Below are 25,786 nucleotides of genomic sequence, written 5' to 3'. Positions count from 1 at the left end.
AGCTATTCATATTTATATACCATATAATTTTACTTACAAAAATGTCTACAATTTTATCTGTATGAAGGTGGCAGTCAGTATACGTCTATTCTCCTAGCAATTTATAATTTCCAGCTGTTGGGCTTTTTGCAGTATTTTTACTTATGAATCGTTTTTAAGTCTGCCATTCTGCAAAGAATGTCAGTTAAAGCTTTATCTTATATATATATATACTTGTTTTATTTTATGTTACATGTTGTGTGTAAAAATGTAGTCAAATCCAAATCAAAATATGTGTATTTTATACGAAATAAATTGTGATATAATAAATTGAAATTTATTTGTTTAATATGAAATATGTATGGTTAATGGTAATAGATAATACTTTGGCCGTGTTAGAGTTTCAAATTTGAAAATAATTTTATAGATAAACTCCAAGTTATTTTGTGTTTTTCCAAAAATGTTGCTTTTGAAGACCAATGTGTAGGGAAATTGGGGCGGCGTTATAAAATGAATAACTTTAATGATAAATCGACTTCTGGACAAAGTAGAGTTATACAAAATAATGAGTATGATGTTGATAAATATTTACTTACCTTTAGATATTTTTTGTATGTAGTCCACTCCACATATCTGGGATTAGACTTAATTAAAACTGCATTTAAATATGACTTAAAATGTTTGTTTTATTTTACACGTTGTACAATTATTAGCACAAAATACATAATTCACTCGGTAAAATACAAATTTTTGAGCTGTATTCAGCTGATTGCGAATTGAATATACATATGCATGGGAATGGAAATACATACATACAATAAACTTAACTCAATAGTAATTTAACTTAATTATTCTCCTCATGAGTTTGTAGCATTACAAATCCATCTAATACTTTCACATGAGTAATAATAGAGTTCACTTTATATTATTTAGTTCATTCCTTTGCCTGGACGAACGAGCTCTAGTCTACTTGATATCATTGTCTGATTTCTGTTCTGCCGTTTCGCTTCAAAACTGATTTATGTAACTCCATGGTAATCTTAATTATTTGAACTAGTGCTAAAATGATGTAAATCATGCAATGAATCCTGATACATATTCATATATATACGTATATAAGGTTATGCATACCATGTTCCTGGACAGACACATGACAGCATCAGTTTCATTGTATTACGAATAAGAATGGTGTTGAACAATAATAGTAAGGATATATATATATAAAATGATAAATACACCCAAGAGTATTAGGCTAAAATCCCCTTCACCGGAATCCAGATATAATGTAGTTATATACAAGGTCGGAGTAAATATAATGCTAAGATATAAATGTTGACAATATTTGATACGAATTTTGTGCCAAGGTTCAGATTAACAGAGGGACACATTATAATAGTCGACAACAAATTTATCACAAATTAGAAGAAGCCACAAAGAAGAGTATTGTTCATCAGCTTAGAAATGGGCTACGCCACGCGCGTTCCACTGCCGCAATTTGGGAGACAATCTACATATCATTACGTTAGTAACTTTTACTTACTCTAATATTGCATTTTGAAAGTACTTATACGAATTTCCACGCAAGTAGCAAACTATAGGAATATACAGTACACATACATAAGTCTATAGTTAGGGAATAAATAATTTTAAGTAACATGTCCAAAAATATTAAATACATTTATCGACGCCCTTCAACAAATTAGCTATAGTATAAATATAATAAGATGAAGAACATTTTAACGAGTGAATACCGTATTTTGGGCTATTACCTATGTCGTCCGACAATGAGTTCTAGTGCATATCCATAATTTTTTTGTGCATTGGCATCTTCTACTTATATCATAAGCGTGGCTTTTACTATGATATTATTTCGATACATTGAACTCATGAGAATCCCTCGGCCTTACGCCGAAGGCTCCTCGACTTCATTGTCGATGCGCGATGAGCGTATACCAGACTTTCCAGTCCATGGATAGATGTCGGGGCAAGGCTGACAAGTCTTCATGTAGCGAACGCCTGATTTGTGCCATAGATTGCAAACCTTCGGATTGTTGCAACGCTTGGGTCGGTCCTGTATTGGCATTAGGCAGATATTAGTTAAATTAACAGCAGCTCTCTATATAAGGGCTTGAACGTACCGAGTAGTCGCACTGGAATGGCTGGAAGGAATTGATTCGAGATGTTGGCGTCGGATCGCGCACCCATTGAAGCGCTTGCCAATTGGTAATGATCCAAACATCCGGCATGGCATTTATGGCATCAAGGAACTTAATGAAGCCTTCCTTGTGGTGCGGCTGGGTGAACCAAGCGGCATGATAGAACAGTCCAAACGGTGCTCTGTGACGAAAAAGTGACTTAAGCTTCGGGACCATGCAACAAAGTTTTGTCTACCTATTGGTGGTGTAATGACGCTCAAAGTTCTTCATTATCATTTTGGTGACTCCCTCCGCATCACTCGGATTCGAGCAGGCATCGCCCATAGAACAACGTCCGCCATTCAAGTCCTGCCACATGACCATGGGCACTTGCCAAACACCTGGATAGCTGCGCGTCGGACACGGCGGAATCATACAATCGTGGAAGATCTTGTAGTCCAGGGTGTACGGCCACGAGGGCGGTCGGTTCTCATAGACCGGCATCGACGAGTCGTAGGTGAAATTCGAATCGTACAGCATCTTATACATCTTATTGCCGCCAACTGAGAGGAAAGGGGCTCGCATGCCGCGCACATCCGACAGCTTCACCCCGCCATAAGCGGCGAGTATCTCCCGCTGGCCAGCTATCTCCCGGGTCCATTTCTTTTGTGAGAACTGCTCGCCAAAGCTGTGACTGTGGAGCGATAAACAAATGAGAATTTTAACCTCTAGCACTTTTCTGTTTGCCCGCACATATGTTTCGTTTTGACTTATTAAAGCACCGCGCCCGCTTGTGTAGGATGTGTTCGTGAGTATGGTATAGACGATTTTGGTGTGTACATATATTCTTATCTTGGTGTCGTTGTTGTTGTTTTTGTTGTTGTTGCTGTTGTTGTTTATGTGGCCGTGTGTGTATCTCGCAAACATACAGAGAGTGATAGAGGGGGAGGGGGATGGTCGGGTACTTACGAAACTGTGTGCGATGCCATTTCGTGTCCATCGGCGTAAAGATTCTGCACTTGACTGTAATCAGTCCATTCGTGAGAGACGTAGAAAGTGGCTGTTATTGGGCAGCCATTGGGGTTGACGCGTCCCTTCTCAAAAAGATCCATATACAATTGCTTATTCAAATCATTTACCGAATCATCAAAGGTCAAGAGTACGATTTGGGGAATGCTTTCAGCGGGCAGTTCGCCTGGCAGTCAGGACGACGATAGTATTGATGAAATGGGGGGTGATGAAATGTAGAGAAAACATAATACGATCATGAGGTGAATATAAACAAAGCATACACTTAGAGGCACATAGAAGGGACAGAAGACAATGAATGCCGCATGTAACTGATGTTGCCATAATCAAGATGACCCGACAGAGGCGAAAATCGATCGCAACTTACGACACCGTGTGCGAAGCCATTTCATGTCCATCCGAGTACATGTCCTGGACCATGCCATAGTCCGTCCACTCATGCGAGATGTAGAAAGTCGCGCGCCAAGGACATCCATTGGGATTCTTTCGCGTCTCGTTATTCAGTAACTCGTTATACAGATCGATATTAATCGTGTTAATCGCATCATCGAAGGTAAGCAACACAATTTGCGGGGTCACCGATACATTTAAGCCTCCTATGTGTTGTGAGGCATTGGGTTTAGTCTTAAATTGTCTTACAGCAGCATTAGTCGAAAGTCCGAAACTAATTTGCACAGCACTGCCGGAAGGGTCAAGAATGTCGATAATTAGCACGCGAATACTCACCGGGTATATCCTTGCCACCGCAGTAGCAATCGGGCAGTAGACAGACATCCTTGCGGCACTTGGCTGCCGTCTTATCGGGCGTCGGCTGTGGGTAAATGGGATCCGGTCGGCTTGGCGGATATTTATAAATGTCCACAAATTCTTGAGCCTTCGATACAATTGTTCCTGCTGGCTTAAGGGTGGGACGTGTGCGCCTGGCGATTGCATTTCATTCATATTATACTATTGTCTTTCCATAGCATGGGAGTAACTTACGGTGGATGTGTTCCCCTGTTTGGAGTGGCAACATCACGATCCTGATTTGTGTATATAGCACTGCCGCGGTTTCTATTGTTGTTTCTATATGCGATTGTTTTGAAATAAATAACATTCATATATCTCATTTTATTGAAATTAGTCAACAACAATTAATAAAGTGCGAAATGCCAACCAATTATTTTATGGTCTATAGCTACACAAATAACAATACAAGGTAAATAATATTCAGTTAATTTATGTTAATTGATCACCTTGCCACAACCAGATATAAATTATTGTTATTAATGTATATATATATATATATATATATATATATATATATATATATATATATATATATATATAAGTGTATGTGTGTATGTATGTATGTACACGTAAATTCATATCAGCAGCCAATTGGATCATATAATAATAAGAAGAACCAAAAATTGAATAGTATACTTATGTGTCTGTGTAGCGGGATTGGGCTGTAAACCTAGGCTGAGAACAATAAATGGATAGAATAAATAAATACAGTTGATATTTATTTGCTTTGTAGATTGCTGTAAAATATATAGTTCATTCACACTGACATCATTCGTACAGAACGAGTGTGGGTCGGAACAGCTCAACTTCATTGGCGCGAAACACATTCGAGATTTAGTGCAGATTTACATAAGACCTGTTCACATTTCCCAGCTCTTCTCAATGCTGAGTGTAAACACTGATACTAAATGGAAGCTCAGTAAAATGTGCAAGTGCAGTTCTATAGCAGATTTTTACAATATTTCCAATCGGAAGAGACTAGATATTCATGTAATTTCGATCCACATACTTACATAGAGTGGAGGGGCTAGATAAATGGGAAATTCAAACTTTGACATTTGAGTTTTGACATCATAATTTGTACATACATACATAGTTGTGGTATGCATTGATTATATTCATCTACATAAAACTAAAAGTAAAAGTGTTTGCCACAAAAATCATAGTAAAATCAATAATAATAAAGAAAACAAAAGAAAACAAATGTTCAAATAATTATAGAGACAAATATATGAGAATTATACGGGCCACCACCCAACGGTTACGATTTGATTTGATTACGTACTTATGCTCACCGTTCTGTATTCTGTACATTGTTGCAACATTTTACAGAGCAGCTAATATTTAGTATCTAATTATGTATCTTTGCACTAAATGTCTACGAATAATGTAAAGAGGCGAAGAGCTATGCAGTTGTAAAAGTGATCTAGGCATTATAGTGGTCAAGAAAAGTTTTAACAGTTTTCCTATTGGTTGTTTTTCTATTGACTAAGAATTAAAGCCGTAGTAGAAAGCCAACAAACAACCAGAGTTCTACGAAAGTGGGTGAATGTGGGTAATGAGGAAAGAGGACTACGTAAAAGTAAAGTTCTGTTGGGTTGGTTTTACAGGAGACTAGATCTGTGTTGAAAACAAAATTACGGTGAATTTGTATTTAAAGAGAGGAGAGTGATAATGCACAGGTACAGGTACAGGTACAGCTACTAAGGAGCGTTAATTAGAAATCACTATTTATACCTTGAAGGGATTTCGTTGCACTTGAGGTTCAGTGTGCTATCGGAGCACTTTACCGAAGCAGCAGCGACCGCGGCATTGGCATTGGCATTGTTGTTGTTGAATTGGTGTTGTTGTTGGTTGTTGTTGTTGTTGTTACTGTTGGGTGCAAGGCCATTATGGAATTTATTAGCTCTACCCCCTGGAATTTGATAGGTGGACGGGGTAGAGACCGGGCTAGACGATTGGGCGGCAGCAGCGGCAATAGATGACTTTAAAGCGTTATTAACCCTCGAGACTCGTGTTGTTGGCGGAGAACTTAATGATAGAGAAGGGGTGGCAGTCGTGGTTGAAATGTCAGGTGTGGTGCTAGCAGCGGGAGTGCTACTAGTTACTGCTGTGATTGCTTCAGCATCTAATTTTCTAAGAGTAGGGGGTGAGGGGAACAGTCTGGGTTGGTTGCCTATGGGCTTAGGCCCAATATATGGGGTTCGTGTGGTTGGCAGTGGTGCAGAAATAGTAGTAGTAGTAGTAGTAGTAGTAGTAGATCTCATTGTAGCTGTAGCATTCCGGCCCGCTAATTGAACTGGTCTTATTTCGTTAACAGAAGCTTTGATCTCTGCTCCGGCATTTTCATCTACGAATTGTGGCGACCCGCTCTCATCACTATCGCTGATAGAAAGGAAATGCTGTAGTTGCTCCAATACATTTGTACTTCGGAACTTGGGTTGACCACTGCTATTCTTAATATAGCCAGCGTTCTGCAGACTCTCGGCTAGTGTGCGCTCTGCCGTTTGCTGCCGATATTTGTTCGAGTACAAGTACTTGACTGGTGGCTGGTCAGATATAACAACAACATCTTCAATGGAGCTAGGAGATATCTCTGTGCTGACGGTCTGCTCTATGCTGTTGTCTTGCTTAACATCGAGTGGTTGGCGGGCAATCAAAGCTTCGGCACGTGGGTTATCTGCCGTTGCGGCTTCATTCTCACTTGGGTTATGTTTGGGTGCAGTTGTTGCTTCGCTAGTTGGCAATATCTGGGATGATTGGGTATTCTGATACCTGTCGACATTTTCCTTGGCCTGTTGAGCAGCCTTGTATGTTTCGTATTTTTCCCTTGACTTGACTGTTGGCTCAAAGATCGTTTGTCGATTGTTGGCGACTCGTCCGCGAAGCGTCTTCCTTCTTGCATGTGCTATAGATGAGGAGCTTCTTGGCTCATAACTGTGGGGTATTTTGAATTTAGGCGCATACGTGGTTGGCTCGTCAACACTATCCACATTATAGTTAACAGTAGCCGCAGTGTATCGAGACCGACCACGTGGACGCACGGGAACTTCAGACACTTGAATTGGGGGCGAAGTCACTACAGAGGATATTGTTGGCTCTACAACAGTAGTACTCAATGCTGCCTCTGTAGGTGATTTGTTTAGGGTTGTCGTTGTCGTCGCTTTTGTAGTGGGGACTCTATTGAAAACAGGTCGTTGGGGACTGAAGGTACTTAAAATAGCATCACTTATGCTAAAGTTGCGGATATTTCCGTTTGCCATTGTATCAAGGACGAATTGGGTTGCGTTCTTTTGTAGTGGGCTGGCAGTAACATAGCTCCTTACAGGTTTTTGTGTTGTTTGGAGAAACGGTACGGAGGCCGCGTTTGCATTTGCGTAGCGCGCTCTAGTAGTTGTTCTAAGACTGTTGTAGGGCAGCCGCTCGTCCTGGAGCAAGCTTTCAAGGCTTTTGTACGGGGAAACAAATCGCATGGCAGGGTTACTTGTCACGCGAATAAGATTGTCTTTAAACAGATTCGCACGAGCTGTAAAACTCTGCCCATCGCTCGATCGTCCGGTACTAGTATTTGAACTACTGACGGCTTTTGTTGGAGTTGGCGAAGTTAATTTAAATGTGCTGCTCGGCAAATCCGTGGCACTTGCTGTAGGGATTGTGGTAAGTCTGCTAGGTGCTTGCTTAATAGTTGGACGACCATTGCGCCAGATACGTAACGGAGCATATGTTGTCGGAATAATATCATAATACTCCACACTCATGTGATTAGCTGATGTCAGTGGCAAACGGGTTGTAGTAGTTGTAGTAGTAGTAGTAGTAGTAGTAGTACTAGTAGTTGTTGTTGTATTGTTTTTGAAACGTTGACCACTATCGGGGCGCTCGAACAGTGGCTCGGATACGTTATCCTCATTCAATGGTTCTTTAGCCGTCAAAGTAAACCCATGTGACCCGCTTTCAAGGCTGTACTCGTAAGCCTTGCTGGGTCGCGTTGCATTTGTGATCCCCGACAGTTCAGAACTCGCTTCCTTTGGTGCGTTCTGGCTAGTGGTTCTAAAGCTCTGAGGCTTCACATCAGATAAAACATAGCTCTGAATGCGTTTGCTTTGAGTTTGCTCTGTGGATAATGCCTTGTCTCTTTTAAAGTCGTTGTAGATATTATCCCTTATGTAGGCGGCCTTTGATGCCTTTCCTGTGGGCGTACGGACCAAGTTGCTGGCTCCATAGGCTGCGGCATTTATGAAATCCAGAAACTTGGGCGAAGTGCTTGTCTCATAAGCATGACCGCTTGGTATCTCTGCTGTGTGGACTTGCACATTTTTGCTCTCGTCGTAAATTGTCTCAACATACTTTTCAGTACTACTATTTGCACTGTCATTTGCCAACGCCCACGAATCACTGATTGAAGGTGCGACTGTAGACTGGACTTGGGACGGAATTTTGTTCTCATTGACACTTTGGCTTTGAGTACCAGCCACAGCACTGATCAAGGACTTGGCCAGAAACTGTAGCTTTGACTTAAGAAAGGGATTGGAAGTGTATGTGGGGAGGGCTGAAGGGGTTTGCTTTGCTGTGGTGGTCGAGAGAGCTATTGTTGTTGTACTGGATAGCTGTGTTGTACGTGGTGTTGTGGTTGTCTTTAATTTGATTATAACATTTTGCTTAAAGTTTTTATTTGCATGCGCTTTTGAGCTGTTGAAGAGATGTGTATTTATAATAAACAATCACATTAGTGTTAGTATAACATCCAGTTCGGGTTGTTGTGTATATGTAAGGGTGTGTGTGTATATATAATGTAATAAACAGCATATCTTAATCCTTTTGGCTCTGATTGATTATTCGACTAGTAATAGGAACCTTAGCTTCGGTGAATCACAATTGAAGATCTTATTATTAAGCACATGCCATGCGAATTTCATAACATCTCTCATAGTTAAGATGCATGAATACATATACATACGTATATTTATGTTTGTGTGTAGATATCATGCAATGATTTCGAGCTTTCATATCCTAAATAGTTTTCTCTACAGTAGCAGAGAACACAAAAGAAATTAGTGGAAAAATAAGTGTGGTTACAACCAGTCTGAATAGTGAAAAGGCGGAAAACTTTTCTAAACTGCGCACATGCACGTTGAATGTGTGTGGCAGCTCAGGTGAGTTAAATCAATTCGAACTGATAGTAAATGTGAACTAATTTATGTTTTTGTAGCAGAACAAACTGATGATTTGCTTATATTCGATTATTTCGAAGCCAATTAGCCGACGGCAAGCCAATTAATGGCTATCATAAAGAACTAGAAGGCTCAGGCAGGTCTACGTATGTGAATATGAGTACAGCACTGACTTATCGGGGGATTGAAAGTACCTTGAAGGTTGCAATGCAGTTGTAGTTGTAGTTGTTGCTGGTGTTGTTGTTGTTGTTCTTGTTGTAGTTGCAGGGGGCTTTGTGACTGGTTGTGTGGTAGTTGTGGTAATCTTGTTTGTATTCCTGCTTATGACTGTGGATGACTTTAATATCGGAAGGCGTGTGGGTGTCACTGTCGTGTACTTCTTTATCTGTTCTGTTTTAAAAGCCGAAGTGGACTGGCCGACGTCGTTGGGAATCAGATAATAATCGTCTGATTGAATTGATTTGGGAGCTTGAGTGCTCGGTTTAGTCTTCGATGGTGAAACTCGCTCGCTCTGATAATAGTCCGCGGGTAAATTTTGGACGTACTCTGAAGAGTAATCAGGCTCTTCATAGCTCATGTGGGGCGTGGTAAACGTGTCATAGTAGTTGCGCACATCAGGTCTTTGGGCCGGTGTTTTGGTTGTCGAGACAGTGGCCCTTGCCTCCAGAGTTTGTATGGTCACCTCTTCGGCCCTGGTAGAGAGATTTGTTGTAGGTGGGATGTCGTCGTTTTCGAGATGAAATTGTATGTAAATTTTGATGAATTTCGTGTAACGTATAGCTGATGTGGAGTTGTATGGTGTGTATGGAGTGTACTTTTGTCTTTTGTACTTTACTTGGACATGCTAGCTGACTTTAATCAACAGTATTTTTAAGTCTGTGAAGCTTCATTCTTTCAATATACTAACTAGCTGGGACATATACTTATATACTTGTGAGTTAGAATTTTCCGCGAGCTCGTTAGCGTGTGAGACATGAATTGCTACAAAACTTCAGTTCGAATGCAAACGGCCAGAGATTACTTACCGTTGTGGAGGAGGCGTAGGTTGGTCATATACATTATCCTGCTCGATCTGTAAAACGATTCGTTACGACAATATGATTGAATGATCTACTCTTGTATACATATATTCGAATGTAAGTGCGACCCCCTTGCCTACCTGTGCATTAAGGTCCTCTTCATAGTCCGTGTTATAGCTCAATGTTGGCTGACTGTTGTAGCTCTGCCTTTGTGGCGGTGTCGGCGTAGTCAATATCTCCAAGGGCCTATAAGTTGACTGCTGCTGCTGGCGCACTGGAGGCTGATACTGCTGGGGCTTTTGCTGATGTTGGTGCTGCTCCTGCTGCTGTTGATACTCAATATCCCTATATAAATCAATATCGTCGTCGTAAACAGAATAGTATGATGAATCATAGGGGTTTGGTAAGGCAGGCGCCTGCTCTTGTTGTTGTTGTTGTTGTTGTTGCGGTTGTTGGAATGGTGACGGTTGTTGTTGTTGCGCCTGCTGTGGTGTTTGGTAACCACCCCCATGATTGAATATGGATGTATTGTAGTAGTTACGATTGGATGCAAACTGTGCCGGTGAAGCTTGTGAGCTTGGTTGGACAAAAATGTTATCGGAAGTTTGCGCCGTCAGCGACGATGACGGCGAAGATGACTCAACTCTTTATGCACAAATGTGGCGCAAGTTATATACATTAACGAGTATAATTTAATTAATTTAAATTATTGATGTCATTTTATAATACAAATGTGTATGTGTGTGTCAAGCAATGTATGTTTTCATATTTTACAGGGGAAGAGAAATTTAAAACAAAAACAAAAAGTAATTAAAACGTATAATTAGAATACTTCTTTACCTATATTATGAGATCATTTAGTAGTAGTAGTAGTCGAAGAAATGAGTTATAGCAGATGAGTTAGCGGGTGAAATTTTGGTTAGAGTAGCCCAGTCCCTACACAATAAGTTTAGTCAACTGTACAGATTTGGTAAGTTCCATCTGTTTAGATTTCTTAGTAATGGGTAAAAGGTCTGAACGTAAACGTATAAACAGTAGCGCCTGTGGGCAGTGGCATTAGTATTTTTGTTGTTTTTATGTACATTTCACTGCCGTATTTATGTGTATTTGTGTAGCGGCACCAAATAATTGAACAGCACATTGGTCGTCGACTTTTATAACTACCTTTGTCTTTCCGTGTTTGAAGTGGCATGTACCGAGTTCAAGTTCTGGCCACCTAAGCCATTATTGCTAGTGCTGGTTGGCTTGGTGTAGGCGGCCCCTCGGCTGGGCTCATTTTGCGTGCGCTCTAATCCGTCCGGATTACTCTGAACTTGGGACTGCCATTTCTGTTGTCCACGCGTGCGTTGTGGTCGTACAGTGTACCGGATTTTGGCCTGAGGTATAGGCGTCGTAGTGCTGGCAGTTGTAGTTGTGCGAACTCGGGCAGTGGTATGAGTGCTGGGCGCAGCTGTTGCCTGCAACTGTGGCAGCCGCTGCTTCAATTCCTGAAATATGTCACTTGGGAAACTGATGAACGCTGGAACTCCGTTGCCTGCATTGGGCTGATTAAGTTGCGTGAAATTAGGAAAGGGTCGACGCGTTGTTGTGGCTTCCATAAATCCGGTTTGTGGATTGTTTCGTATTTTACTGGCTGTCGTCGAAAGTGAACCCTCCGTTGTGACTTGTGGACGTGGTGGTGCCATTGTCTCCGACATGGGCATGTAGGGGGGCATGCGAGATGGTGGGAGCATGTCTTCATCAACTCCGTCATCGTAGTCCTCGTCATAGTATTCGACTGTTTTTTCAGTGGTAGTGGAAACTCTGCCCGAAGTTATCCTAGGACGCGTTGGACTGGTGGTCGTTGACTGATTTGAATTAGACACTTGTTTGCTTATCTGGGTTTGAATACTCTTCACGAAAGATTCGTAGCCCCTTAGAATAGGCGTGGTCGAAGCTTGGGTGGTTGTGCTAATTGGCAGCCTCGTAGGTATGGTAGGGCTTGATTTCAAGGGAGGTCTGGACGTTACTGGACTGGATGGCGTTGAGCTAATGACAGGTCGGCGAAGAACCAAGGCATTCCGAACATTTCCACTTCCATCATTGCTTACCTGCTTAAAATATTTTATTAGTGGGTTGACAGCCGGATTAAAACTTGCTAGATCACTGGCTTTCAGGTTTGCCATGAATTCATTTATATTGAATTGAAAATTGGTCTTCTGTGGCTTGGTAGTTGTTGAAGGCTTAGGTGGCTCCGGTTTGGGGGGCACCGTAGAGCTGACCGATTTGGTAAAAGTCTGATACGATTCTGGCAGGGTAGAATTCGAAGCGTAGCTGATGCCCACTGGCAAACGCGACAAACCTCGGAATGGTACTTCCTGCAGATCGTTCGGGTTTTTGTTAGCCAAATTGGGAGCCGAAACAATATTGAAGTTTGGCGTCACGTGCACTGGTGTGACTGGTGGACGAACTTTGATAGCGGCGTGCTCTATTTGATTAGGCTTGGCATTATTGTAAACGCCCTTCATTTTCTGATTTGCGACAATATTATATTGGAAGTAATTGCTCTCTGTCGTGCTTTGGGTGTCTGGACTTTGAGCAATGCTGAACTGAGATACCAGTTTGCCAGAATAGTTTGATATACTCGGCGTAAATTCCGGTTTATTATTATAAAAGCCACCCATGGTGCTGTATTGAGCGTAATGGTTGCTGGGCGTAACTTGTTGACTCGGCCTTGTCGTAGAATAGTACTCGAATGATGGCCGTTGGGTTGTCGAATGCGCGGTGAGACTTATCGGTTGATTGTCCAAATGAAAGTAGGCAAAGTTTTCAGCTTGGATCTGTTTCCTGCGCTCCTTAAGCTGTTTCAGTTGCTCTATAAGATAGGGAAGTAGGTCGCCTTGGCTCGTTTGTTCCGGATAACCTCCTGGTGGCCTTGAGCTTGTTGATCCGGCCGCACCATAGTAACTACCTGCAATCGGTCGAAAGTCGTCTTCCAATGGAGGCGGCGGTAAAGACAAATTATAGCCGGTGTAAACCACTGTGGATTTTTTCCCATATGTAGGAACACGTTCTGGTTGTTGCGGGTGTTGAGGCTGCAGATGTTGCTGAGGCTGCTGAGAATGCTGAGAGTGCTGGTGGTAAGCCTTATATCCAGTGTTAAGTTGATTGTAATTCTGGCTGGCGGGAGTGTGCTGGCTGGGAGGAGTTAGATAGGGATTGTAACTGCCAAAACTGTACCCGTTCTTCCCAGCCCCATTGTAAGGCTGGTGAAGTGGACTGTCTATAGAACGATAGTTATGCGTTGGCCATTTAGCAGGTGCTTGTGGAAAAGGGCGCAGCTGACGTGCACGCCGCTTGGACTCGGCTGTTGCAGTATCATCGCTATCTTCGATTGGTTCGCTGTTGTCTGAGTCTGCCAGCAAAAAGTCTAATTCGGTTTGACTAATTTTTGATGAGTATTTTTGCAGCTGGACGACAGCAGGCGCTGCATCGTCGAACTGTTCTTGAGAGGTATTCGAGTTATTGGAACTATTGGAGCTATTAGAGCTGTTTGTCTGTTCGCCACTGCCCAGTTGCTCACTGCTGGCACTGTCTGGCTCCATGACTTCGCTAGAGGTATTCGAATCGTTAGGCATTTCAGTAGGGCCAGCCACTTCCGCTGGCGTAGTTGACATTAAGCCACTAACATCGCGTCGTCTGCGTCCTCTGTCTACATCGAGTCGGTTATGTGACAGTTCGTGTTCAATTGTCACGTCGTCGTTTAAGCTTTCGCTGTTTGCGTACAGAGTTTAGCCGAAAAGCATTTGAGTCGATTGGTGTGTCAATTGAAGTAAAATATAGAGATAGTGCAGTATGCATTGTATGAGAAAAGAGAGTAGTAAAATGGGCGGAGAATAAATTTCAGATCAGTTATGAATTTGTTGAGATTAAAGCAAAAAGTAAATTACCATCAATTAAAAAAAATACAATTTTTAAAGCGACTGCAGATGAAACACTACTATGGATGGGGAGGCAAATCAGGCGCATAACTTACCTGTAAGCCGTCCCGAACGTGTAGGATCCGATCTTTCCGTGATTTGGTATTGCATTTATGCTGGCTTGGTGTAGAATGCCATCGCGGTCACGCTGCACTTGGCTAACAGTACTCGGTTGGCCACGATAAACACGTTGCTGACGCTCGCTGTCCTCCTCTTCGGGCAGAGTTTCATGCGCCTCGGCATAGAGCTTCGTGTACTAAATATGAGTTTAAAATACACCAACGACTATCGATTGGCCTTGGCTCACCTTGGCAATTTCCTCCTGCGATTCAAGAAGCGACTTGGGCTGTCCTCGGGACGTGACCACTGGGTTGGGAGCAACAGTGAGCTCTGGAGGTGGTGGCAGATGCTGAACCTGAGCCTGGATAGTCTGGGGAGGTGAACGATGGTATTGCGGTGGAACTGTGACTGTTTTTTGTGTGGCCGTGGGACTGGTGAAGGCGGACCCAAAGCGAATGCGACTGGGAACATGCTGCTGTGGCTTGTTACGTGAGGCACCACCTACTTCGGTAGAGGTTGCTGACGTGCCACTGTCCACCACTTCGCAGCCTACATTTCTGGGCCAATCACAAGTCTGCAGTTCGTGCGAGTACATCAGTCCCCCAGTGCAGCTCTCAAGTAACGCACCACCAAATACGCACACATAATACTGTGTGCAGTCCGAGGGATGGGGATAGTATCCGAACTCTTCGGGACAGTCAAAGTTGACGCCATTGGAGCTGGCTGACTTCACATTGGTGCCAAAACTGCGAGAGTTGGTGACGCGTGGAGCTCGTTTGCTTTGCGCATCTGTTGATCCTGCAAAAAGGAAGCCCGAGTTAATGTTTATGCAACGAATTCGTCATTAAAATATCAAAAATCATTCTACACAATCTACTTTACTCATTGCACACATTCAGCGCAGCAAATATTGTTTGAATTACCTAACCTGAACACACTTCTCCATTTGCGAACAGAGTACAAAAGTTGATCCACAAGTTGATCTACAAGCTTTTGTGCAGAAATCTAGTCGCCAGCCCACACAATGCCATTTATCGTTAGGAGAATATTAACAAAGTATTGAAACTGATTAGCTATTCAGACAATTGAAGCTGAATTTGAATTGGGCCCGATTCGCTGCAATCAGAGCTATACCAATTTTGAAATAAAAGTAACTTGGCCGAGACAGCCTCAAATGGCACGACCAACTTGAGCGGCTCGCCCAAGGCATGGGCGCAATGCAATAATTAGGGCGGAAGTTGTGTTTACTCTGTTGCTTAGCATTTGAGGCACATATCTGGGTTGCAATATTTCTGTACTGACAGCTGAAACCACAGCTAATAAATTAAATGAATTGCAGTATTAAAATTATGCAAGGAGCTCCGTTGGCGCACGATATTATTCAACCTTCGATTTTCAAATGGGGTTTTTTGGCTTAAAAACCTAAAGCTTAGAATGTAAGCCAGAGTAGTATAATCGACATAGCTTTTTTAGGTGTTTTTTTTTTTTTTTCAATTTAATAGCATTTATTTGGGACACTGTGGCTTGGTCTGTACCCATTCGTTTTTTTGACCCACCTCAATTGCCTCAGACCCAGACATACACAGAGGCAGGCGTCGGACTGCAACTGAACATTATTATGCTATACTTTAATTGTAACGTGAGCATTTTCAAACAAAAACAAGTTATAATAACGTGAAATCGGGCTGCACTTTTGACCAGCCACAAGACGGCGTAAGGCACCTTAAATATATTTTTTGAGTAACATAATATATTTCGCTTGATAGAGACACCTTTTCCCAAAACAAATTTACATTCACTTTTTACTTTTCCATTGTTCCCAATAACAGTTTCTACGCCAGATAAGGCCTTGTCTGGCGCTTTGGCTTTCCGTCATTACTTTAATTGACTGTAGATGAATTGTTAATTACTGTTGACCAATAATATGCTTATATATGCAACAAGTTAAAATTACCTACTCTTCTGATGCCCAATTGAAAATATAGAAAATTGGCTTATCGAAATTATGCAAGGGAATGGGACCGATTGAAGAGGCCAACCCTATAAATGCAAAGTATTGTTGATCCCATTTCGGTCAGCTGATGCGAGGCATTGTTTCGAATAACAGATGAGGATGTGCGAAAGCTCTGCAGGGTTTGTTTACGTTGTGCGCTCTCAAGTGCGCATTCTATTTTGCTTGCACATACATGTTTTTCTAATGGACGTCACATGAGCAATCATGTCAAGGCTGCTGGATAAGATCTGCTTAGCATGCAGCACGCATCATAGCTTGTATAATTATCACACAAAAGCGTCGCTGCTTTCAGTCCCGTCTGACCCACTCTTTGACTGAGTGATATATGCGCTGTGGCCGCCAGTGCCAGCTGCAAAGGTAAGCTAATCACGTGCCAATGCAAAAGTCTAGTGTCGTCGTAGCCTAGGATGACATTTGTCTTGGCCAGCCAGCCGCCAGCCAGCCAACCAGGCAGCCAGCTCCAGCTACAACACACTTGGCAACACATTTGCCGATTCATTGTTGCCGTTTGTACTTTCTGCTCCACTAAACAAAATGTGTACGTGGATTTGCTTAGCTAGTTGCTAAGAGCATGGCTGGGTTGTGTTATGCAATGCACAGTAATTCGGCCATAAGCCTGATTGGCTTTATTTTTATTTGTTTTTTTTTTTTTTTTTTTTTTTTTTTTTTTTGTGGGTTTGTTCAACGCTTGTCGATTGCTTCGCTTTTGCTGCTCTACTTGTTCAAAAATAAGAGCAACACATTACGCGACTTTTATTGAAAGTGAAGTACTATACAGCACATAAAAAGGCAACCTGACAAATACTTAGACAATTTGTATGGCGGCTACATAATATCTATTGATACGCTTTTCTGTCGATTGACAGGAATTTATGTGGCTTTACTACTTCCGGGCATTAAGTCTGCTATTGAGGTCATTAGCTTATTAACTTATTTCTACTCGGTCTGCATTTCCGAGTGCTAACTTTATAAATACACTTATTAATTGTTAAATTTAAAACGTTTTCAGTTCTGCAATTGATACAATTTGTTGCTGAGTTTCAAGTATTTTGCCAATGGCTTTATAATTTTAATTAATTTTTTTCTTAATTGCGTTTGCACACCTCGTATTACAAATTAATCATGATATCTCCTGTGTTTGTTTTCTTGTGTCTATGAGCTCGGTAGGTGCGGTCCACAATTAAACGCACGCTTCGTAGATGGAAAACAAGCACTGGTCAGCTTTCAGTTTTTAATCGATTGCACAATTCAACGAGAAGGCGTATCGGAGACCTCAAGGCAAAATTTCGGCGAACAGACAAACTTTACTTCATTTTGCCGTATTGCTATTTCTTTTGTTGCCAGCATTGGATAGCGGAGCGGCGATTACCTTGCGATCGCTTTGCATGTGCGCAGGAAGTTTGGGATCGTTAGTTGAGATTTTCCTTTCTAAAACCGCCGTTTCAGTCAACAGTCACTTCCTGGGTGCACAGCCACGACAAATGGCTCAAATACTATTGCCTCCAGAAGCGACATCGAGTTATGCGACATAAATTATTTTTATGAATACACTAAAATTTGTTCACACTTCTATAAATGTAAAGAAAAAAGAATTCGCACTCGAAATATGAGTGCCATAAAGATTCAGATTAAACGTGTTTGCAATAAATTTCTCAGCCATTTAGTGATAGCCAATAAATTACCTTATTGATTTGCATCTCGCGGCGCATTTTGCTATAATTAAAGATTTATGCGAACGAGAATCGCCAACATCATGCATAGATGGTTTGCGCAATGCGTTGCGAGCTTCTTTGCCTTTTGAGTGTCGATAAATAATCATAAGCCGACAAGTGCACTGCGCCGAGTATCCTATCTTTTCCATTACTTCTACTCAAACAATTGTCGCAGGCAACGAAATTAAATGACTGAATGCCTTCTAGCCACTGTGGTGCTGTACAGTTGCCATTCGTTTCGATACACAAAATTACTCTGATATGCAGTGGTATGTGCCGAGCTCAAAAGTGAGAGCTATATTGGAACCCACTATTTTATGCACCACAAACAGGAAATATACAACTATGCAACATTCGCCAGCTTTTCGACTTTTCCACTTTTTGCTACAGTTGCTATTTTTGCTACGGTCAGCTGTGGGCCCCACTAAATACATTGGCTACACTAGAGCCGTATACATTTTTGGCAATTATGTAACATGGCTCCTGGGCAGCATTGACACATATAGAAACTTTCAGTTTGTCTAAAATTAGTTTGATATGAACTGTAAAGAACGCATATACATTTAAACTAACAAATTAAATTTTTTAAGAATGGCAATATTAATTGCCTCAGTAACGTACGTTACGTACAATTTGACAATAAATTTACTTAAACAATTTGTCGTCTTTCGGTTTAATGCTAATGCTACTTTAATGTAGATTTATTTTGGCAGTGTGTAATGATTTGTTAATGAGTAAGCTTAACGTATTTACTGAAATATTTCGAAAAATACCTTTACATGGAGACTTACCGTTTTAAAATGTATATACACATTGTTCAAAAACTATCCCTGAATTTGATATAGGGAGAGACTGAGAATCTTATGTTAAAGATTTCGAAGTATTTTTTCTAACTATGTACTTGTATATATAGATAGATATATTCACTCTAGTATGCTTCGATTAAATTATTTTTGGTCACAGTGAATGTTGCCGAACAACGCCAACTTCGACCACAACAAAAAGTAAAACACAACTAGCACGAAAAGTGGGTCAAACTGAGAATATTGCATAAGATGTAGACACAACACTCACCAGCATACATACATACATACAGATACAAGCTATTTGAAATCTTGCTGCTAGTTGCAGCAACTAGACCACGCGACGTCGACAGCCAAAGCGACAACGGCAACAGCAACAGACACAGCAACAACAAAAGCAGCACAAGCAACACCAACACCAACAGCAGCAGCAACAGAAACAGAAACAACATCAGTGGCTCAGTGTGGCGCAAGTCTTGCAGAGCACATTTAAAATGCGGCAAGCCACGCCTGCTTCAAAATCGATCACTTTCGCATACCAGTAAATCGAAGCCAGGCAGCCAGCTGGCTGGTGTGCCACAGCAAGAGCTGCAGCAGCAGCAATAGTTTTCGATGTGGCCTGCTACTTTATACGGTGCAGTGTGCTGGATGGTTTTTCTGTTCGAGTGTCGCATTTGCAATGTCTGATCGGTGGATGGCTGCCTCAAATTGGTTTTTAGTCTCCACTTGGGCCATCGCATTGCGGCGTTGCTAATGTCGCTATTTCGAGAGTCTACTATGAAATCTGGATAGACTGCGATTACGAGAGTTACGCTCGATCAGTCACATGTAAATTTCTTCAATATGTGTAGAGCTTTCAGTATGACATGAAATGATTTATTAAATATTTGTGTCTATTTAAATTTTGATATCTCTTTGAGGTTCCTGCAATGATCTATTCCCGACTGATCTGAGGTTAATACGCAAATTCTAACAAGATTACAGAGGTCAATGCACCGCCAGCAGACCATAAGTTAACCGTACAGATGGAGCCGATGAAAGGAAAGATGAATAATACAATTACAAACTCGCAGACTGTGACAACCAAAATTTACATACAGAAAACAATTTTTGCATTTTCCAAACAGCCAACAATTTTAGCATCATCAACGGACTACAGATACTACAACAGCCGTTCCACGTTCCATGTTCCACGGCCGTGACGCTCATTTTTCAGTTCAATTAAATTTGAAAGAAAAACGCCCCATTGACTCCAGCGGCAGAGAGGTCAAGGTGCTCATATCTGTCTGTGGTTGTTGCTGTCGCTATCGTTGTGGCTCTGGCTGCTGCTATGGCCTCTTCGCTGCCGCTGACATGGTTGATGTTACCAATGCTGCTGTACTTATTTTGGTGAAGCATTTATTATTGGCATTTTGCTCAAACGCCGGATGCTGCTGAATTTCAAATGTAGATACATACATACGTGGGTGTATTGAAATAAATCATTCATTTAATATTGCAATGACAATGATATCTCCAATTGTCGTTTATTTTGGAATGAAAATAGTGTTGCATAATTGGAGCACTAATACAAATCAACTGATCACAGAGAGTTTGATGATTGTCTTCTCCAACTGTCACTGCAGTTCGTAGCGAGTGGGTGTCAAACTGGACAGCGTACATATATGAAAACCGGGTACATCTATGCGTTTGCTTTTTTGAAGCAATTACTTTCGCAGGTGCGCGGAAGTTGGAGTCGGAGTCAGAGTCTGAGTTGAAAGTAAATGCATAAGTGGTAACACATTGTCAAACGATGGCCTTTGTATTTATAGCATCTATGTCTGCGAATTAATGCCATGAAATACATTCTCAGCGAATAGAGTTATTGTTAGAGAAAGGGAGAGAAGGAAAGAGACCAAAAGAGAAGGAAAGAGACAGAGCGGCAGAGGGAGAATCAGAAAGAGAGAAAAGTAAAAATGAGAGAGTGAGAGAGAGAGAGAGCACTCTCTGGTGTTCGTTAGCAATTTCCCTCAATCTTAACGGTCACAACCCCAGCTTTATTTCTAGTGAGTATTTATGCCCTTAACCTGTTAATGCGAGGCGTTTTTTTTTTAAATACTGATTTGTTAAAATAGTTTATTTGTTCATGTTAGCGAAGCTCAGACGAATCATTTTTACCCGATTGCTCTGTGCCCTCTGCTCGTTCCCCACTAAGCAGTGGGGATTTTATGGTTTGCGGTCGTTCGAAGATTAGCTCCGGCCACTGTCGCCGTTAATTTTTTTTACAAGCAGCGTGTCAATATTCGTTGTTGTTGATCTGTTTGAACTTGATTTTTATGAAGACTTGTGTGAAATAAACTTAAGCTGTTAGCTGCCGAAAAAGTGGAGCCAGCACTTAACGCTAAAAGATACATATCTTTTAAATGGTAGCATAACATCTATTTAATGTTTACATTTTTGCTAAAGACAATGGCTGGAAGAAAGGGTAATTATACAATTTATTGTTGAATCATACCCATATAATCATAATTGTTTTTCTACACTATAGTGTTTTTGTACTACTGAACATGGAAGAGGTTAACTTATATGTGCATATGTTTACACTTTCACTATGTACCTATGCACAATTGAATGCTTTGCGCGAAGGCAAGGCCTGATTGACACCGATTTTGAACTTATCATCGGAGCTCACTTGTACTCGTCCATACCACGCACAATTACGTATTCGTATTCGTATTGGTATTCGTATTCGTATTCGTATTGGTATTCGTATTCGAATTGGAGCAAACAAAGTACGAGCGTACTTGAAAGCAATAAAAAAACGACATGAGCGTTGCATTGAGAGCATAAAATCCTCTGCTTTGAAAAGAAATGGCGATCGATTGTCACTGCTCGAATTAGTGGCATAAATAATAAACATTTGGTCTGCGCATCTGCCAGCGAGATGAAAGACCAACAACAATTTGGAATGACTGCAATGACTGGATCGTGACTGATGTAACATATCAGGCACTTGATAATGCGTGGCTAGGTTTCCACTGCAACTGTTCCCGAGAGCTGAGATTAAACGATTGCCGGGTGCAGCAAATATGGAATATATTGGCGCAAAAATGTATTGTTATGTAAACTTAGGCTTTAGTATAGGCTTTTGCATTTACTCCCGTTGCACGATAGTACAACTTCGATTTTAATTAACATTCCCCAATGGCTTTAAATTTAGCTTGGTTCACGTTTAGGCAGGCATTTGAATTGCAAATATTTTCGTATTTCACGCAGACCGCACAAAGAGTCGCATTGTCAGTATGCATTTCTCATGTTGTATATGCAAAAAATTCAAATAATTTGCCTTCACTTTCCGTTGTCCTCTTCAAAAGTACGCCACACGCCACACAACTTATAGTTATTCATTCGTAGTTTCCGTTTTCGATGCGGAACTGCATGAAATGCAATTAAATATATTGCCCTCTGTATAGCTCATGCCGCACTTTAGTTATTTTAGTTTCAAATCCATTGGCAACAGGTTAATCCACTCCTTACTCTAAATTCCAAAAGTCAAACAAAGGCGGCACCCAGCCATATAGCACCCCCAAATTGAGAAAACGATTAAACCGCCCAACCCACGCCCAACGGATTTTGGCAAAATGCAAGAGCTAACGCTTGGTAAAACTGTTCTTTGTATATACTTCCACATACCCTGTCCGCATGCGCAACATCAACATCTGAAGATTTGGAATATGATCAAGATAAATAACTCCAAATAGGTTGATTGTTGTCCCTAACTACCCCAAATGTATGTAATCTAATATTTATATGCTTCAGCCAATACCCATTATATCGGAACAGAGTAGTGTATAGTCAGTCAGCCACATGTTAAAGTATGTGTTCGTTTATGTACTTCAACAAGAAACTTGCTGACTTGCTGACTTGGCATTAGAACTGAAAAGTGAACGGCGTACTTGTCGCTTGCACGACTTTGTCCGGCTTAGCGTTAGCGGATTTGACAGCGCCAAGATTTTGGGTGTGACGTTGGGAAACAATTTCAATTCAAATATATATTATATATATATATTTATATATATATGCAATTCGAAGTGGATCAAATACCTTAGATATTGTTACCATTTCTCATTATAATGATATAATGATAATGATATGCTGCTTTAAATTTTAATAATTCGAGAATATTAAACGGAGAAGATTAACAAGTCTTACAAATTTATAATTAGACCAAAGAGTATCGACCGATTCACTGCTTAATTTACAAGTCAAAATGGAGTGTGAATAACACACACACATGCACACACACACACACAAAAACAATATAGCCGGAATATCATTTGCTAGTACCCGGCCCAGTCAATTAAATGGCATTTTAATTATGTACGTTTTATTCGGGTTGCGTTCTCAAAGCTGGAGCTTTAAACCCATTCAGGGCCATTAAACGCCTCAATAAGACAGCTGCCGCCTATTAAAGGCGTACAGGCGCGACAGTTGCTGCTATTGCGCATGAGTCTGACGCCAACAATCAGATAAAATGCAAACCAATTATTATTTTCAAGTCGGTTGGCAGCAGACCTAGTTCAGATTTGTACTTGAAATGCAGTTAAAAACGAAAAACTGAAAGGCCTGAGTACAACTTTTAAGGTAAACATAAAATGACCATAGAATAGTCTATATTACTAGAATATTAAACTTTAGGTTCTGCTCAACATAGACCACCCAAGTAATCAAAATAAAATCAGAGGCAGAAAAGCGGATATACATAGCTCAAAAGCAAGTCCCATTAGAGCCAAGCCCAATAATTGGACATTATATTTAAATTAAATTGAGCAATATAAATAATTGCAAAATTAATTAAGCAAATTATTTCCAAACGGCCTCTTCCTAAAAATATACTGCAAACTAAATCCATCCATAAATGGACATTTCGAAGTGCATTTAACTCCGAAAAACGGATGACTCAAGCGACAAACTTAGCATTCAACATTAGGGAATTCCATATATCCGAGTGCAGTCAGCGTTCAGCAATGAGATTTTGAGCGTTGTACCGCATGTCTTTAGCTGAAATTGGCAAATAGCCTTCACCTTTTCGTCACTTACTCAGACAAGATAGCCGAACAATGAGTTACCATATTTGACATGGAATCAAGTATGTTATCAAAGCAATCGGCAGCTGAACTCATCTGGGTCACACTAAACAAACGCAAATAGCTGATCCTCAGGCATTGCACCTTAAGATTTGAATGCTCACACAAAATTTTCAGCTAATAGGTATATCTTATGGCAAGGAAAGTGGTTACTTACTGGTTAAGTTGAAATGCACGCTTGGTATGACCGTTGCCTAGCACCAGTCTGCAGTGAAACAAGCCGCGCCTGTTTGTCGGCTTTGTCGTTGAACTTGAACAGGTGCCACGGATATGGCAAGTAAAAGCAAAACAGCAAAACAGCACAACAGCAAAATAACAAAATTAACAAAAACAACAAAAAATGCTCAACACGTATTCAAAAGCGAAAACAACGTTAAGTAATTTTTTTTCAGAGATATGTGGACTGAAGTCTTTTAGTTTACTTCACATACACACCGATTTCAGGCCTAAACTTCAATTCCATTAGTTCATAGACTCGGACATCCCAAAGCATTACACGTTACAATTATACCCAGAACAAATGGAAAATAGGGGCTCAGGGCTCAATGGTTTTGTTGTATATATCAGACAACTGATTCGGGACAATTAGTTTTTCATGAGCATGGACATAGCTTTGAGACTAAATTACGGAGCAGCATAACTTATCCGAAAAACCTTTTAGACCCAATACTTAAGACGCTAATTGAGTTTCCTTGTAATACTAATGAAAGGGCAATTCCCAATAATTAATGCTTATTGCAAAGGCCATGGAAACATGTAACGTTGCATATTCCGAGATTAAGGTAGCTACAGTGCTAAGCGACGAGGAAAAGACAAGGTATTGCAACTATATCGGCATTTCTGCAACTCGTTTTACGTGTGGGGACAATCAAAATATTTCGCGCAACTTAATTAAAAAATTACCAAATATTCATATTTATAACATAGTTGATAACTGCTTTTACGATGTGTGCTAAACGTTTGTGAAATATTTAAACAAATTACTCATTAACTCGGTGAAATTCAGTTGTCACACATGTTTTTATTTTCACGCGTTTCATGTTTGTTTTGATTCGCTTATGAAACTTTTTGTCGTAGTCCATTTTTATACAAATCTGTCTAATAGCCAACGTAAACATATGAATAGCAAAAACTATTTAGTGAGCGCTAAGTCAAGCAACTAATTAAAAACGGGGAAAAGGCACCGAAGTCAAAATACCCTGCCAGAGATAGCTTTTTATATCAAATGCCAACTACTATACAAGCAGAGAGAATTTTTATTACAGAATTTTTCATTACAGATAAACCAGAAAATTAGGCATTCATTAATTATAGTTATAATGCCTTTTGGCAATGGTAAAAAAGCGGCTAACGCTGCTTGCTAATTAAATTCAAAATGGCAACATAAAACACGCAACTTAATAATTTATATAATACCTACATACATATGTATATTTCCATATATACATGTCTTCATAAAAAACCCCTTCTTTGTTTGATTGAAAGATTTGGCTGGCAGGCGTGTGAAAAACCAAAGTCAAGGTTTCGACCAGTTACTTTATAAAGAAGTGGGGTAAACAGAAGATAGCAAACTCTATTCGCTATCTAACTTATTTGTGACTTTGACGGGTGTTCTGTAGACTTCCAAACCACATTTAAGAGTTCATACTTGAAAGTGTTGAGTAGACCACATACTTCCGAGAGTTAATTTCGATTATATCAGTTGCATAACCGAGACAATCTTTGTCTCGCTGAGAACATGTTTTTTGTTAGCGTTTTATTGCTGTTATTTCAGTTAATATTTCGATGACTAACATGTTTCGCAGCGCAATCTCTTAGGCGGATATCTTTTATTCAAAATTTTCAGCTCTGGCTTTTTATCCGGTTTTTATACTTATTTTGATTGTGTGTGTAAGTCTAACAATTAATAACATTTTTCGCTAGAAAACTTGTTAAAAAAGAGTAGTGTTAACAGCTATTTTTATTATAAGCAGCAACTGACAAAAATGAAGGT

The 25,786-nt window shown here is 40.6% G+C and overlaps 1 protein-coding gene and 1 long non-coding RNA gene across 21 annotated transcripts in view; both read right to left on the bottom strand.

Moving 5' to 3' along the window:
• Positions 1-645: 645 nt before the first annotated feature.
• Positions 646-25,786, bottom strand: part of Cda5 (Chitin deacetylase-like 5) — a 33,179-nt gene continuing 8,038 nt past the window's right edge. For 6 of the 20 annotated variants that reach the window (XM_089464664.1, XM_089464669.1, XM_089464668.1 and 3 more), the window contains 13 exons: positions 14,386-14,936; positions 14,135-14,334; positions 11,284-13,872; positions 10,260-10,464; positions 10,126-10,172; positions 9,295-9,792; positions 5,670-8,618; positions 4,125-4,208; positions 3,870-4,063; positions 3,511-3,739; positions 2,371-2,808; positions 2,118-2,316; positions 646-2,050 (listed from right to left, as the gene is read on the bottom strand). In XM_089464664.1, the coding sequence (XP_089320790.1) occupies positions 1,883-2,050; positions 2,118-2,316; positions 2,371-2,808; positions 3,511-3,739; positions 3,870-4,063; positions 4,125-4,208; positions 5,670-8,618; positions 9,295-9,792; positions 10,126-10,172; positions 10,260-10,464; positions 11,284-13,872; positions 14,135-14,334; positions 14,386-14,936 (8,351 nt within the window). In that variant the 3' untranslated portion in view covers positions 646-1,882. Of the gene's footprint in view, positions 2,051-2,117; positions 2,317-2,370; positions 2,809-3,083; positions 3,310-3,510; positions 3,740-3,869; positions 4,064-4,124; positions 4,209-5,669; positions 8,619-9,294; positions 9,793-10,125; positions 10,173-10,259; positions 10,765-11,283; positions 13,873-14,134; positions 14,335-14,385; positions 14,937-25,786 lie in introns of all 20 variants that reach the window. The other 14 variants (XM_089464667.1, XM_089464666.1, XM_089464672.1 and 11 more) reach the window with 14 other exon arrangements.
• LOC149269556 (uncharacterized) lies at positions 17,191-22,316 on the bottom strand. The gene is made up of 3 exons (XR_016269256.1): positions 18,656-22,316; positions 17,835-18,406; positions 17,191-17,721 (listed from the first exon to the last, which is right to left on the bottom strand). It is a non-coding gene; the product is annotated as an uncharacterized LOC149269556 (long non-coding RNA).

This window comes from Drosophila arizonae, chromosome 3, assembly GCF_054131065.1.
Source record: "Drosophila arizonae isolate 15081-1271.41 chromosome 3, UAZ_ARI_1.0, whole genome shotgun sequence".
Lineage (NCBI taxonomy): Eukaryota > Metazoa > Arthropoda > Insecta > Diptera > Drosophilidae > Drosophila > Drosophila arizonae.
Note: the sequence above shows the minus strand (reverse complement) of the source record. Positions and strands in the feature narration are given on the sequence as shown.